The sequence below is a fragment of the Phaethon aethereus genome, assembly GCF_964289735.1.
Source record: "Phaethon aethereus genome assembly, chromosome: 5".
Taxonomy (NCBI): Eukaryota; Metazoa; Chordata; class Aves; order Phaethontiformes; family Phaethontidae; genus Phaethon; species Phaethon aethereus.
The window spans coordinates 3,649,851-3,665,808 of NC_138579.1; the positions used below are offsets into that span (position 1 = coordinate 3,649,851).

General features: G+C 51.2%; 1 protein-coding gene across 2 annotated transcripts in view; it reads left to right on the forward strand.

Moving 5' to 3' along the window:
• Positions 1-7,791: 7,791 nt before the first annotated feature.
• ATL1 (atlastin GTPase 1) overlaps positions 7,792-15,958 on the forward strand; it is a gene marked incomplete at its 5' end in the record, with an annotated part of 29,432 nt that continues 21,265 nt past the window's right edge. For both annotated transcript variants that reach the window (XM_082000799.1, XM_082000800.1), the window contains one exon: positions 7,792-7,825. In XM_082000799.1, the coding sequence (XP_081856925.1) occupies positions 7,792-7,825 (34 nt within the window). The remainder of the gene's footprint in view (positions 7,826-15,958) is intronic.

Consider the following 15,958-nt stretch of genomic DNA (forward strand, 5'->3'; position numbering starts at 1 on the left):
TTTTCCTCTTTGCAGAACAATTATTTTCAGCAAGGCAGCTGAAATTCTGAGCAAAACTGGCCTATGGTCTTTCAAATGAGTGCTAAACAATGTAAGAAACCCAAAGGTGGGGATACGGAGTAAGCAATGCTGGAATTAGCAGTAGTGTTCGCTGCATGTAGTCATTAAGGCCTGAAAGGAGGTGTGATTTTTCTAGGCGCAGAAAATACCACATACTCAACACAGGAAATATATTGGCAAAAATTAAGTAGAAAAAAATTAAATGGATGCCAGATGTACAAGTCTTTTTGGTGTTCAGGACACTGGATTGGTTATTTAAGAACAGATTCTGCCTCTTTGGCAGTCAGACAGCCCACACAGGTCCAATATAGTCTATCGACAAAGTAGCTGGATACTGATTCTCCGTTTAAAATGGAGTCTGGGTTTTAAGCTTACTCCAGCACATTTAGAAATCCCACATGCAAGTACCTGAAACAGCACTGCTGATTGCGTAAGCTTTTCCTTCAAAACACAGGCTCTGTAGCATAACTCATTAGGATCGGCTTATTGCTTTAGGTTAAAAGACAATGTATGCAGACTCTTGGCAATTGCATAGTGACATTTGATTTTATTGGGGTTTTATTTATGGGCTCATTTGAAACAGTGTGTGTCGGAAGCAGGCTCCAAAATGTAAACTGTCCTGCTTCCAGAGAGACAGCGGGTACGGGACTGCTAACTTAAGGAGATTTGCATTTAATTTCCCCTTGTACTCTGAAAGCCTTCTACATCCTGTATATTCTCTCCAACATAAATACGTAAGTTTTCCTGAACACCCAGCAAATGAAGAAGAAACTATTTACCCTTTAGGGAGCTGTATTTCCTCAAGCGATTTTTAACAAAACAATTACCTCTCCCCCCACAAATTAGCTTCCTGCACTCCTGATAGCGGGCTGTTTGTGTCCTTTTTTTTTTGTTGTCCTCAGCTGAGGGTTCGAATGCCACCTTTCACTCTACTGATTTACTGCTCTTGACAAGCCATCAGATGACAGCACAGGAAAGAGGCCATTTCATTGTCCAGTAGCAGATGGTGCATTAAGACTTGGGCTCCTAGAACGTCTTACAGATCCGAGGGCCATCCGACGATGGCAATTTAATGCAAAGGCTCCTGTATTGACCACTGTTTCATCCTTGCTGCGTTACATTTCACTTCCCACCTGGAGGTGTAGTTTCCCATCCCGTATTGCCAGTGGTGAAACATGAGCGCTCAGAGATTTGCCTCGTGATCCGAGCTTTAGTCTACCTTCCCCAGTTGGGTCTCAATCCCTGCTGGAAGCATTACTGGGAAGTGTACATAAATAATAGCAGTGCCAGGACTGTATTACCGTTGCCACTTCAGAATTAGAAAAATGGAGGTAAATGAGTTGTGCAAAGCGCAGGGTGCAAGACATGGCCCGCCACTGTATGCTCGAACACACGCCGATTCCCACTCTGTATTTTCCACCCTAGACCACGTTGCTTTTCTGGTCAAGCGTGTTAAGGAATGTGCTTTTATGCAGCATCTTTCGTCTGGATGGGTCCCAGCCTTAAAAGGAATGTTAAGTGGTTTTACATAAGGCATTACGTAGGATTAGAGAATGTGATCTGTTTGCATGGTAGTCTTAAGAGGAAGAACAGCCAAGGTTATTTTAATGAGACATCAAGATTCATCTGTTAACGGTAGATGCAAAACTGTAGAAATTTCTAACTGAACAATGTCATAAAAGTGGTTTTAAAAGCAGCGGAATGTGCCGTACGTGTGAAAGCATGTTCATTGTCAAATAAGAAACTGGGAGCGATGAAACAGCAGCATGAAGAGAAAATACTTCAGCCCTAGTTTTTATCAGACTGCTAAAACATCTTTAATTTCACATAGTCTAACAATGTCACATGGAAGGTATTCAAAACTGTTGTGTGGGATTGCTTCACGTTTGTGGTGCGTTTGAATAATAAAATAGATCAGCTGTACGGCAATGCTGAGGCCAAAGACTCATGAATCGGCTTGAGGGCCGGCAGCTTTTCCTGTTCACTGGCTCCTGCAATAAGCTGTATTTTACATCAAACTTGACTGTTGAGGAGATAGAGTATGCTCTCAAGAAATGCTGCAGCATCTTCCCTATGATTTGAGATGCAGTTTTTTTTCGTAAATTTGTGGTTTAGGTTTTTCAGGCTGGTTTTCCTCCCTAGTGAAACACACTGTTGCTACACCCTGTCTCCCTGCGGCCACGAGCGAGGGGCCTGCAGAGGAGCTATTTCCAGGCTCTCTGCGGGCAGCTTCCCGCCACCGAGTCCAATTCTGCCTGCGACAGGCAGGGTGCTGAACCTCCTAAAGCTTCTCGGCGTCACCTTGGCAGCTCTCGGTGCCGTTAGTGCCGCTTTACCTGCCTGCCGAGCTCTGCCAGTGGGACTCGGAGTAAGAGGGACAGGGCAGGTTTCGCAGGGTCCCTCACAGCTGCTGGAATGGCCCTTTGGGGCTTCTGGGGTGGCAGCTGCTGTGGGCATATGATGACAAGTACAAAAGATTGGAAAAAACTGAAGAGCTTGGGCAAAGGGGCTCTGAAAGGAGCATGCTATTTCTGTTGCAATAGCAGAAAGAGGGAGAAGTATTGGCAAGAGGGATGCAAGGAACACAGCCGAGGGAGCAGCTTGGGCAAGAGAAGGAGGAGATGGCATCCAGGCCCGTTAGATGCTTCTTACATCCGGCGAGGGAATTCGCTTGCTCAAGAAAGCATCAGTCTCCCATCAGCAGGGATCATTGCTGAGACGCTCTGGGAAGAGAAAAAAGACACTAAGGGAGAGGAAAGCCTTTTCAGGCTCTCAGGAGCCTTGTACCCCTTGCAGGAGCAGATTTAATAAGGCATAGCTCAGACCCTCACGCCAACTTTAACTGAGGCCCTTATGCAAGGATTTGTTTTTCACGGAAGGAACGGGAGCGCTAGCGGCTATACATTATTTTTGTGTCACCCTGTTTACGTAGATGTTTCTCAGGAGACTTTGCAGCTGATTGTGCTGTTTGCATTCAAAGGAAGGAAACCAGCTGGATGCCCTTCCCTCCCACGTGCACGCACGGGAGGGCAGAGGTGAAGCAGGCAGCTCCGCCGACAGTAACAGCTCAGCACGAGGATGCCGGAAAATGTGACCTTTCAATTAAAAGCAGCATTAACAAGGGGATTTCAGAGCACTGCCTGGAAACCCGGCTGCTCCCCCCTGTTTCCAGGTGCACGAACCTGGCTGGAACATATTGCGAATATCTTGCTGAATCATGCGGGCAGGTGGATTCTGTTGTTTCTGCCAAGATGCAAGAGGAGCTGGAACCCTTTCCCTGGACGAGGTGTATCTTCAGGGGGAAATCCTAGAAACAAACTTGGCACGCACAGATTTTGGCTTGGATTTACTAAAGCCACGTTGTAAAAAAAAAAGAGACTGGCAAGGAAGGATGCTTTGAATATAGCATCCATCTGCCTATCAGTGCAGGAGAGTAAGAACAAATTAAAAACAATCTTGGAAATAGATGGGAAGTTGGGCTTAGAAGAGATCTTACTGAGCTCCAAAGAGAAATAAGAGGAAGGAAGAGAAATCTCAGAAGGTTTTAGTTAGTCCTGCAATGCTGGTGTGTCTCAGTGCCTGTGACAGAAAGGCATAACCTAGGGCTGCGATGCAGCGAGGCTCCAGACACAGCGCCGAGGCACGTGCAGACAGGTCTGTGGTATAATCTGAACCCCCGGCTGCGAGTGGGATATTTTATTAAAATCCAGCAAAACCTTGCAAGAGCCCTGAGGATGCTGTTTGGGGTGAGGAACCTCCTGGAAACCAGCCTGATTGATAGTCTGATTCAAGTTAGAAAAGTTGCACTTGTTTATTGCTGGATTTCTGCAATTTCTCATCGTTTTGGTGCTGAGCACAGACGGTGCAAAGCCAAGGTAAAAACCAAGCCTGTCTCTGAATGCACGCTGGGGTTGGTTTGGTTGAAGTTTTGGGCTGATGGCTCTTTATCTACATGGCTTTTTGTATTCTTAAGTAGTTCCTTCAGTTTACAGAGCATCTTCCAGAAGGAAGGACCTTCGCACAGACTGATTAAACAAGTCATTTAATTAACTGCTGAAATTCTGTCTCCTCTATGAGTGAAATATGATAGCGCTGTTACAGCCATAGTGTGCAATCATGTTTACAGAAGAAGCAAAGATAATTCCTTTGGCTGCAAACCCCATGTAAATGTAGGCGGTCATAACACTTATTCAGGGTGAGAAATAGGAACAGCAGGAATAGAAGGATTTCCTAAGCAACAAAGATCTGCTTCGCTTAAAAATCTTTCAGTAAGAAAAAACCAGATGTTAGGAAGGCTTCAGCTTTCAAGAAGAGTGGGTAAAAAGCTGATGCTGTTTCATCACTTTTTGGTATTTGCTAGGAATTGTGGCCTCTTAACCCAAGAATAAGAGTACAGAAATTAAAACAGCGATGACAAATCACTGCCAGAGAGTGTAACTGCTTGGGAGAAGTCCCCTTGCAATGCTCTTCAAACACAGTCGAGATCTATATTCCTTTTACTTTCCCATGCAATTAAGCAGAAGCGGTGAAAGAGTGAAGACTGAAAAGGCAGAAGTGATGATAATAATAACTGCTGGGAAGAAGCAAACATATTCAAGAACCTCGATAATCACCATAAGAACAGATCTGTCACTCAGGGTTAAGACAGTGCCTTGTCTGTGCCATGGCAAAGAAAAGTCATGCGGATGGCATGGTTGCCCTCAACAGCAAGCCCCAGCGGTGAGTACCATACTTGGTGGCACCTGAGAAAGAGCAGAGATTTCGTAGCGTCCCTTTCCCACCTCTTTCATAAGTGCTGCACGACGTGGCTGGTTTCTGTTTGCGAAGGGCTGGGGATGTGAAAAGCAACTGTAAATGCTGCCTGGGTAAGTGGGCCAGTCGAATCAAGGTGAATTATGAAACTGCCCCTGCAAGCTGTGTGAGCGGTACACATGATGGATTTATGTCCCTGTTCTCTCCTAATTCTGGGGCCTGTTGAGCACTCTACCTCCTGGCACACTGGCTTTGGGGCCCCCGGCTGCGGTCTCTCTCTGCGGGGTGTTTTCTCTTTTTGCCTTTCTCCCATTTAGCATTGTTTTTCCTTTTTCCTCAAGAATCCTTCCATTGCGTGCCTGTTCCGCGCATCTCCTGTGAAATTAGCTCTTTATGATCTGGCAACTTGGGCAAGAAGAACGTAAAGATACTTCCTAGGAAGAGCTGTTGGCAACTGGTAAAATAAAGGCAGGATGAATTGGTGGAGCTAAGGGATGGACGGTGGGTGAAAATGAACAAATACCGAGTCACTCCCTGGAAACAAAATCATCTGCAAAGCTGCCTGACTTGGAATCACAGGAAATAATGCAGGAAAAAGCCTTGGGAGTTTATGCAGACAACCCCCCCGGCACAGCACAGGATCGAACCTCCCTGCTCCTCTTTCATTTTGATACGACATGCCATAATGGAGAGAGAAAGGGAAAAAATGCCAGTAAATGGGGCAGTACAAGCTTGACCTAAGCAGCAATTCTCAAAGGGAACAAGGAAAACAGGGCCTGAGCCCATCTTGGCTTAATTAGGCTTTCAAATTAACAGATCTCCTTTTCCGCCCTCCTTTTTTTCCCCTCTCCGTTTCCCAGCTGCTTTTCTTTTAATCTCCTCTTTCAACCTATTTGAACCTCCCTGACAGTCTCCAGCGTAAGAAGTCCCTCACAATGCCAGTCGCTTCTCTGCCGCTTCGAAGAAGCAACAGGCACATGGGACTTCAGGGATTATTTATAAAAACCATAAGGGATTTTCTGCCATGGCCGCGAGTGGCTGAGCTCCTCGTGGTTGCGGTGCCCGGCAGCCACGGGCAGGAGGAATCAGCTGCCTGCCACGTGAGCCGGCACTTCAGCGAGCTGAAATTATGTGTTTCACTCTGATGCTGTAAACACAGGGAGGAAGCCAACGGGAGGCAGTCGCGGAGTATTGGAGAAGGCACTTACAAATTAAGTATCAGCGTATCAGTGGGAGTGCACCACCACATGGCCTTGGCATGGAGGAGCCACCTGGAACAGAAAATCGGTTCACTTTCGAACGTTTCTCCCGCTTTCAAAAGGGAAGAGCGGATCCTGCCGGTTCCTGTGCATCCAACAAAGCTGGATGGCCATTGGCTTTCCCCGACAGCTGCAGGCCAGTGTGCAGAAATGAGCAGCACTCCCCCAAAATCTCCTCTTGCAGATGCAGTCTGGGGCTCAGTTCCCTTCTCATCCTTCCAGATTTTGGCCCATACCATCCTCTGGTGACTGCCACATTTCCAGTTTAGAGATCATGCCTTGAGTGCTGTGCCATGCTTCTTCCAAAGAGCCGCACAGGGCTGTGGCTTCAGATGAATTGACCGGACATTGTTGGCATCAAAAATATGGACAAGCATTAGCTTGGCACACAGAGGACGAGCGTGTTCACCGGCGTGGCAGTCTGCGGCGTGTGGATGGGAGTGGGCGAGCTCTCTGTGACCGGCATTGCAAGGGGCTTCGACGCTTTTCCTGGGTTTGCACAATAAACACAGGTTTGGGAGAGGCTGCAGCTGGCAAGAGAGCGCAGAAAGGTGAAGAAAAAGAAATCAAAACGTGCCCCCTGGGTCCTTCCAGGTGGGGTGTTTTGGCTGAGGGCAGCCGGGGCACCTCGGGGCAGCCGGGTGACGAGGCCAGCATCGCTGCTCCCCTGCCAAAATTTTGCACCTGGGCGTTCCCGTGAGCTCAGGCTGAGTCAGGGTCTCACATGGCAGAGCGCTGAATCAATCCCAAATACCAGGGGGCAAGTGCTCGCTGTTAGAGGGAAGTCTGGAGGGAAGGTGCATGTTATCAATCACGCTGCAGCTAAATCTTCCCCGGAGGTGCCCAAGCCCCGGACCTCGAGCTGCATCTTTCATGCTGCATCTGCACATGCACAGCGTGTATTTCCCGCTGCCCGCAGACACTGCCGGCGCATGCGGAATGGGGGGAGCGGGAGCTTGCTGACCCTCACCCCAGGGCAGGACCCCTCCAGCGATTTCTCAGCCCACGCGTGCGTGTGCGCTCGCCATGTGCTCTGGGAAGTGCGCGTTAACATGTTTGAGCTCCTGTGTGTGTGCATGAGCTGCGGTGCGTGGCTCTGCTTTGGGGTGTGTGTCCCGCCTGGGGGCTCTCTGTATGTGGGTGACCCCAGCCGGGTGGGTACTTGTGCATGTGCCCACCCAGGAAGGGGGGTGTGTGTGTGCATGAACCCCAGCATGAACCCCTGCCCACGCTGGGCAGGCTGAGTGGGGAGCCGTGTGCCCAGTGCCTCCCCCCGGGTGGGTGCCCATGGGGGTACCCAGTGACCCAGATAAGCCAGCTGCCCCAGGAGGGGGGGGCCTCCACGGTGTGAGTGTCGACGAGTGTGGCATGCCCCCCCTCCATGGGTGGGTGCCGTGGGAGTGCCGGGTGCGGGGGCACCCCTGGGTGTGGCTACCCGGGGAAGCGGGTGCCCCTGGATCTGCCCGTGCCTGACCCATGGATGTCAGTGCCTGATGTCCCACGCGCGGGTGCCCCGAGTGTGGACGCCCGTGGGCGGGCGCGGCGCGGGCGGGTGCCCCAAGGGGGCGGCGGGCCGCCGTGCCGTGCCGTGCCACGCCGTAGCGGCGGGCGGGGATGCTGCTGCCGGCTCCCCCGCCCGCCCCGCGCCACCGCGGCAGACGCAGCGCGGCCGGGAGCGCGCACGGAGCCTCCCGCAGCCGTGGTAGCCCCGCGCCCCGCCATGGCCCGGAACCGCCGGGAGAGGAGCAGCTGGGGTAGGCGGCGGGGGGCAGCGGGGAGCGGGGCGAGCGAGCGAGCCCGGGCGGGGCGGGCGCGCCCCGCGGCCGCGAACAATGCCGGGCCTGCGGCCGCCCGCGGCCCGCTCCACGCCGGGGCTGCCGGGGCGGGGGGCGCGCCCGCCCCCGCTGGGGCCTGGGCCTGGGCCGCTGGGGCGGGGCGGGCGCGGGGCCTGCGGGGGGAGGCTGGTGGCGGCGGCGGCGGCGGCCGTGGCGGCGACGGGGGGCTGGGGAGCTCGGCCGCCCCGGGTGGGGGTTGAGGGGCCTGTGGGGGCGGAGGGCCGCCCCTCCCCGCTGCCTGCGGGGGGCCACCCCGGCACCTTTAATCCCCTCACCTCGCTATCCCCGGGGGGGTGGGGGGGTGTCCGGCTGCCCCTCTGCCCCTCCGCTGCTGCCTGCTATGGCAGCGTGGCCGGGGAGGGGGCGTTTGGGTTGGGGGTGCTTGGGTTGGGGGTGCCCCTTGTTCCTGAGCCCCGCCGGGGTGCTGGGGCGGGCGAGGCGCTCCTGGCTTGGCACCGCCCTGGGCCTGGCGCCCCACGCGGGGCGGGCCGCTGCCGACAGCCACCTCCGTGGGGAGCCCTTCGGCCGCCCCCGCTCCCCTCCGGCCTGCCCTGACGCCCCTCGCCCCGTCGCTGCTGTCCCCACAGCACCTGCCCCCGGTCCCAGCGGACGGCGGAATGTCACTTCAGCCGCCACCCCGCCGCAGCCGGGCAGCGGGAGTCCCGCTCACCCCACTCTCTGCTTCGGACGGAGCCGCCGGCCTTCCCCGGCATGTCGCTCCTACAGAGGGTTTTTCACATCTCTGGAGGCTGTAGGGCTTTGTTGGTCTGTGAGACCCTCCAGAGAAGGGGCCATTTTAAATCCATCGCTTTACAAACCCCGCCTGAGCCCGGGGGAGCTGGTAGCAGCATTGCTGGGGAGCGGAGCGGGGTTGCGGGGAGGAGGAAGTGCTGCGGCGTTTTCCTGCAAAGCTTCCCTCCTCCTCCGGAGCCGCCTGCCTGCGGCGGGCCTGGAGCCGCCGGCGGCTGCTGCTCCCCCGCTGGAGCCAAAGCTGGTCCCGCAGGTGGGCTACACCGCACAAGCAAAGGGGCTCCTGATGCCTTTGACCCTGTGTCCAGCCAAGGCTGCGGCCAAGCCTGCTGCGGCCAGCGCTCAAGCGACGTATCGCTTTACTGGCTTCCGCCGACGCGCTGCCCGTTTCGTAGAAAATCAGGTTTTATACAGCCGTTTGCCGTTATTTGAGGCTGCTGAGGAGCGTAACGTGTCATTTTCCCTGACTTGTATTCCATGTGAACTCACTCATCCGTGCATGCGGTGCTTCCTGTCTTGTCAGGCACACCAGGTGAGCTGAGCTGTGATGTTTAGATACACAAATTACGTCCTAATTTATATAGATGAGAGTTGTATTCCCCATGGTAACGATTAACAGTTGAGGGGTGCATTTGTGGAAGGGTTTGGATAACGGCGTGTGTGATTTGAGTAGATGGAGTGGGTGGTGGTCTTTTTGTAAGAGAGCAAGGAGAAAATGAGCAACGATCAGTGTCTTTTTTAACTGTGACTCTTGACGAAGGTCGTTAGACCCTTGGGTAAACTGGAGGGAAAACTTCCCAGTGAATCTGTTGACATTCTCAGCTTTGTCTCACAGAGCTGTCAGTTCCGTCTCTGTGTGTGTTGAATATCGCACACATGTAAACGCGCTGGTGCTTTCCCGTCAGATCTTGATAGCATGACAAGAAAATGCAAATAATGCTGAAATGGATATAAATGGAGAAAGCATCATCTTGGAAAGCAGAGCCTTGTTCCAGCAAGACAATTAGGCACATGCCTTGGTCTAAACATGCTGCTGAACCTTACTCAAGTGAAATGTGATGTGTCACTGATTTGCTGAACACTTAGATTCTCTGTAAGTTTTGCAAGAGTCTGGAATCATCCACAGATCCAAGTGGATCTCTGTGGGATCAGCCGCCTTCTGCTGCAACCCATCCACAGGTCAAAATCATACCCTATCTTCCACAGAGGTTTACATATTCCTAGCATGATTTCCCAGCACTTTCCCAGGCTGGTTGACATTGCAGATGATAAATTAGCAAAATGCCTGTATTTTTCACTAGGGAAAAAAAAAGCCTTCTTTAATAAAAGTGTGCGTTTATACAACAGAACCTCATTGCCCTGAAAGATGTGTTTGCATCCAGTGACTGCAGCATTGTCTGGTGACATCAGTCCGTGGGGTGACTCTTCCCATGCTACATTTTTCAGCCTAGCTGGCAAAGGAAGAGTCTTGGGCTTTTACCATCCGAGCTCTCAAACTAAGGCAGAAAGTCCTTGCTGTGCTCTAAAAATGGGCTTATGGGTCATTAAAAATATTACGCTATTTTGAAATGCATCAAACTTTGTCCTAGTTACTCTCTGGTTACTCTGAAAACAGGCAAATGCTTAGTGCAACCCTTCTCCTTTATTTCATAAAAATAATTTGCTTTTTTTAAAGGTCACAGAGCAAATTAGGGTGAGTGAGTGTATGGCACTCAGAAGAAATTGCCTCCGGTCAGCTATCAAAGCTGGGTTACTGTCACACACGTACATCCCCAGGAGCTCGTGTGGGGACTTGTAATGTATCAAGCGCAGGATTTAGCCCTGGGCAGAAGGTCAGCATAAGGCTATGCATCATTTAAGGCGCTCTCACTGAACGTGCTAAGTGGTGCATAGACCTCACAACTGCTGCTAGTTGCTGGATGAATGGCTGAGGGAGCTGCAGTAAGAGTAAGGGACCCTGCTTCTCCCAAAATAAAGATTGTTAGTCTAAGTCCTGATTGGCATGGTGAAATCCAGCCAGCTCGATGAAGGCTTCTAGTAGGTTACACCGATGTATTCCTGAAATTCTTTGTGCTTGGCAGTTGCAGATGCCCGCTTTGCCTTTGAATCAGCTCGTCCTGGCATATGAACTGGCATGGACATAGCCACATAACTGCCTAATGTGACCTCAAGCTTCCTGAAAAACTTGTAGAAAAACCTCTGTCTGATCTGCTTTCTTCCCAAGGTAGTTGTGTGCCTGTGTCTCTGAAGCATGCTAATAATGATCTCAGCCTGGGAATTTCACAGCGGAAGGCATCGCTGCTGTTCCAGAGCCAGCTAAGGCACTGTAGCTTCACGTAAGTGGTAGTAGCTGTCGTCGTTAAAAAGTTTCACATTGGACTTTGGCATTTGAGATCTGTCTGTTGTAACAGACAGGTTTGGTGGCCAGTAATCATCCAAGATCTTGTTTCTGTCAGCAGTCTTCTATGCAAGAAGGTCCCAAACCACTTGTGTTACCAGCATAATCATTTGTCTCCTTGCTTCATCTGCCAAAGGGAAAAGGGGCTGAGTTGGCCACGCTCTCGCTGAAGCGGCTATGCTGCCAGCTGGGTGTCTCGGGGCTGGCGGGAAGAAAGTGCACTCTACATCTTACCACCACTCCAAAAAAAGCAAAGGATGAGTACCAAACCTGGCAGCAGTAGCTGCCCTACTCAGTTCCCTGTTGCCAGCCTCCTGGGGTGCAGAGAAGTGGGGTGCTTGCCAGGAGCACGTGGGAGTGCAGATTGCATTGGGCAGAGGTGTTAACACTGCAGTGCAGCTGGGGTAGAAGAGTTCACCCCAGCTTCAGAGAAGGTAGCTTGAGATCTCAAAACAAGACCCCAAATGACTACCAAGTGAGGCCTTTTACCTGCCATACTTGCTTGCCGAAGTATACGGCTACTTTTTTACATGGCAGTCTTCTTCACTTGTTTCTAAGCCATTCACTGCAGCGCCCTGGGTGATCTCCATCGCGGGCTGTGTCATTTACCCATCATTTCCACAGGTATCAAGAGCCTGCTTTGCACTTTGGCTCGTGACAGAGCCGTGATTGCATCTGTACCTCCGGTCTGGGGAGGTGCAAGTGTTGTCCCACTCGGGCACGAGAAGGTCTGGCTCTGCCTTCCCAGTCACTGCTGCGTTTCCCAGACCACCAGCCCCAGGCAGCGAGCAGGGCTGGGGCCCCGGGGAGGTACCTGTGCACGTGTGCCACTTCAGGGGGGCTCGGTGGCTCTGCTTAGTGGGTGCTACTGATGGCTACTGCCTGGCATTTCCCCTCCCCGGGTCTGGGGTCCTCTGACTCCGTGGGGGTGTCACAAATCCCAGCAGAGGTGTGAGCAGAGTGGAGGGAGGGTTGTGTGGCTGTGTGTCGGCCGTGCCCTGGGTGTAGGAGGTGCAGGTAGGATACAGAAAGGGGTGGTGAACGTGTGTGTGGTGTTAAAGCCAGCTCAGGAGGCTTTCTGACCTGCTGGCTAGGCACCCTCGGAGAGCACAGTGCAGGCAGGATTGCAGAGCAGTGGTGGGCGTAGGAGAGGGCTTTACCCAGCCAGGCTTCCCTGCTTCGTCCTCTCGAAGACACTGTCTCCCAGGAGCACCTCAGTCTAGACACCTTATGGCAGCCCTGCGCTGAGGGAATTTGCTAACTCATAGCTGTCCAGGCCCGGCTCCTGCGGCAGCCTCAGCGCTTCGGGTTGCAGCTGCGCCCTGCCATGCATCCTTTATGCAGGATCCCGTCTGATCCTTTGTGCAGGATCGATAGAGATTATTGCTCTACAACATCCCCTCTGCCCTGCCTGTCCAATATATACGCGTTGCTTCAATGTTTTATTTCTCGTTTTCCCCTCATTAGCTGGATAAGATGCAGAGCTCTGCGCAAGCCTGTCTCGGAGAGAAGGAGAGGATGCCTGGTGCATGCTGAAAGCGATGCTGCCTTTCCCGGCCTCCTCAGAGCTGTGCTGATGTTCGTTGGCCGCTTGTCGTGTGGCGGAGGTAGTCAGCATGAATAGAGCAAGCAGAACTCGTGTCACAGCAGCAGCCACGCTGAATGTGATAAGTGCAAGGGAGACCGCAGCTTGAAGAGAGATGTCTGTCTTTGCCAGTGCCGTTTGCGGAGGGCAGATAAGCGTCCTGGAAGTTCAGGCTCTCTGGAGAATGTGCAGAGGGATCAAGCCTGACTGTAGGGTCTGTTCAGTGCTTGGCTCATGGTGTCGTTGGTGGCACTGTGATATGTTTGTAATGTAAACAGCTGGGGTGAACAGAGCTTCAGAAAGGATCTGCACAGCTATCGCTGCTGATCAAATTAATCCCTAGAGGGCTGCTGATAAGCAACCTAACACGGTCAGTACAGGGATGCTCCATTCCAGGGAAATAACAACAAGGTAAAGCTTCTCATCAAGCCTCTATTTTCTTTCCTTGGTGGTTTCTCTTTTTCCACGCAGTAAAGTAACTTGGTTCAAATACCCTCAGAATGGCAGCACCGTGTGACATGTGTGTATTTTAGTGGAGGGAATCAGGGTCCGGGTTGCAGCCCCTGCTTTTCATGGGCAGTGCTTGGATAGGTAAGGCTCCTGGGACCCAAGAGAGCACAAGAGCAGGGCTGGCAAATTGGCTTTCTCAGGGTCTGGTTAGGCAGCCTGTGTTTGCACAGATGATGCAATGGGTCACGGCTGCATTTCGTTCTCTGGAATGAAGTGTATTTATTGTGCAAGCTCATTTAAGGAAAAAGCTGGCTTTATTAGTTGGTCTGTGGAAAGCAGTCAGCATTTCTGCGACCTGTTCTTCTGTAGCTAAGGAAGAACAGGCTTAAGCAAGTGCTCACCAAAGGTATGTTGCATAATTAGTGACATGTAATTTATTTTTCTGTAGGAGCTTAAATACATTAGACATCAGCTGTCAGTCTGTACACAGGCGCAACATGAAATATGCTGCTTTAATTTACTTAATTTTAACCAAAAATAAGTTGAAGAACACTTTATCTTTTCCTTATACTCTAATAAAAAGTGAACAGTATGTCCTGTACGCGCTCTGCATGAATCGGGCCATTTCCTTGCTGCTGTCTGACAGCTCAGTAAGTATGAATGCAAATTTTGATCTCCTTCACCTTTCCACTTTGAATCACCATGTGGAAAAGAGACATGGATTCCGCCCCTCTTTAGAGTCATGGAAATGAGCTGTTACGAAATGGGGAAAGAGAACTGTATCCTGGCAATTTCTGAATGAGCAGCTTGAGAATTGACGTAATTGCAAGGCGCCAGGAGAGGGCCGACAGAAAGGAGGAGTCAAGTTAGAAAATGAGTAAAAAACAAGAGTGTGTTTAGGAAATTCTTCTTCCTTTCCATTTTGGCCAGATGATGTTTTGCCATTGCCAGGTACAACTTCCTTCAAAGCAGATAACTAGTTTATGCTGGAAAGGCCAATTAAAACAATTGATTACCAGTAGCGCGCAGCCATCTTATAAGATAATTTCTGGCTCTCCAATGCAGCAGGTTAATAAACAGAACATGGAAGTTTCATCACATGGAAATAAATATGAAAGACAGTTTTGTCTGCAGATAACATGTGTGAAAGAAGCAGAGATAATAGTGCTGAAATTAGTTCAGAGACCTGCTTAATATAATGCCTTTTCTCCTGATATCTCCAATGAACTGGGAAATCAACATATCCTGCTCTTAATACTTTCTATTTTGCCCCCGTGTGGTGCAAACAGCCTGGCTTTCCTGGTGTTCAGGTGATGGAAGCAAGGACATCCCCTAGGAGACCATGGCCCCTTTGGACTTGTACCTGTGTCTGGAGACACTCTCCCTAAATTCGTCAATATCTGCTAAAAAAACCCACCTCCTTAGAGATGCTGATGTTTTGAAGGGACAACACAGTATCTTCTCCTCTCTACTCGTTGTCACTCTTTCCAGGAGCTGACCTGGAGGGAGAGGAAAACCTTGGAGATCCCGTCCAGGGACCAGCAGCAGCAGGAGAGGGAATCTGGCCCCAACCGTCCCTCAGGTAGCAGGATGGGAGGGTCTCTCCTTGCTCCCCTGTCATGGTGCTTGGACCCTTGACCAGGACTGGCAGTCCATTCTGTCTGAGCTGGGGGCTGCTGTGCTGCTCTTCCCTGTGCTTGATGCCCCTGACAGCAGGGTTTGTGCCCATCCTGGTACCCAGCTGGGCGTTCTGGCTGCAGCTCCCGTTGTTACTGCAAGTGTGGGACGAGTAAAGTGCTGGTCCCCCTCACCCTCTGTGTGCCTGGAGGTAGGACTTGTCTGGTCTGGGGTGGTGGCACAGCTACTTCACCTGCGCCCCGGAAGGCTAGAGTCAGAAATGTTTAGATTTAATTCAGTTTGCACATCTTTTCCCGCCTCTGCCATGAGCCACATCCTATACAAGGATCTCTCCGCTGTCCTTTCTGTGCAGCTGTAAAAAGAAAAAAAAAAACTAGACTAAGTTAGCTGAGCAGGGCGTTGGGGAAACGCCGCGGGAGAGGAGGTATTTCCTGTTGTAGGCTTTATATGCCACTTGGAGCATGGCAGTGCTTAAAAAGATCACGCGAGCCTGTGGCCCTTTGGCACCCATCCATACTTATGTGTTGGGAAGATCTTGATGCTGGAAACAGTGTTTGGTGTGTGCAGCAAGAACTCTTGACTGCTCTCAGAGGCCTTAATTTTTCAAGTCATTTGGCAATGTGTGCCTGGATTCTGGGTCTGTGTATTTGAAATGAGAAGGTTTTTTTTCCTGGAAGCCTCTAAGCAGTGACGTGGGGCAGGGGCTGGTGTTTGAAGAGAGTTTGGTGCTGCTGGTCTCGGTTGCTGCAGTCTGGTGCAGAATCTAGCTTTTCAGAGCATTTAGGACTTTTGTTTTGCTAAAAAACCCCCAAGCATTGGGAAGAAAAGATCTTTGTCTTTCAACTGTGAGCAAAGAAAGCTCGTAGTATATGTCCGAGAGCCACCAGAAATCCCCTAGCAACCAGGCTTAATGATCCTGATATTTCATTGCAGGATCATAGGAAATCAGAAACTCGTACAAAAGCACTGCTGTTATTCAAAATACGAAGTTGCTGCTGGAGGCTTCTTTATAAAGAGGCCCAGAATGGGCAAACCCTATTCCTCTTGGTATTTATAGCTTGCCTTTTAGCATGTGCACACATAGTCCTTGTGCTGTGAAACAACTGAGACCGGCTGAAAACTGGGTCCCCGAGGTCAGGGTCTGAAACAGAGACCGAGGAGGTTTAGCTTGAGGCTACCGTGTTTGGAAAGTTGCAGCCTGAGCCAATGAACCGGGAAATTTTTGTAGGAC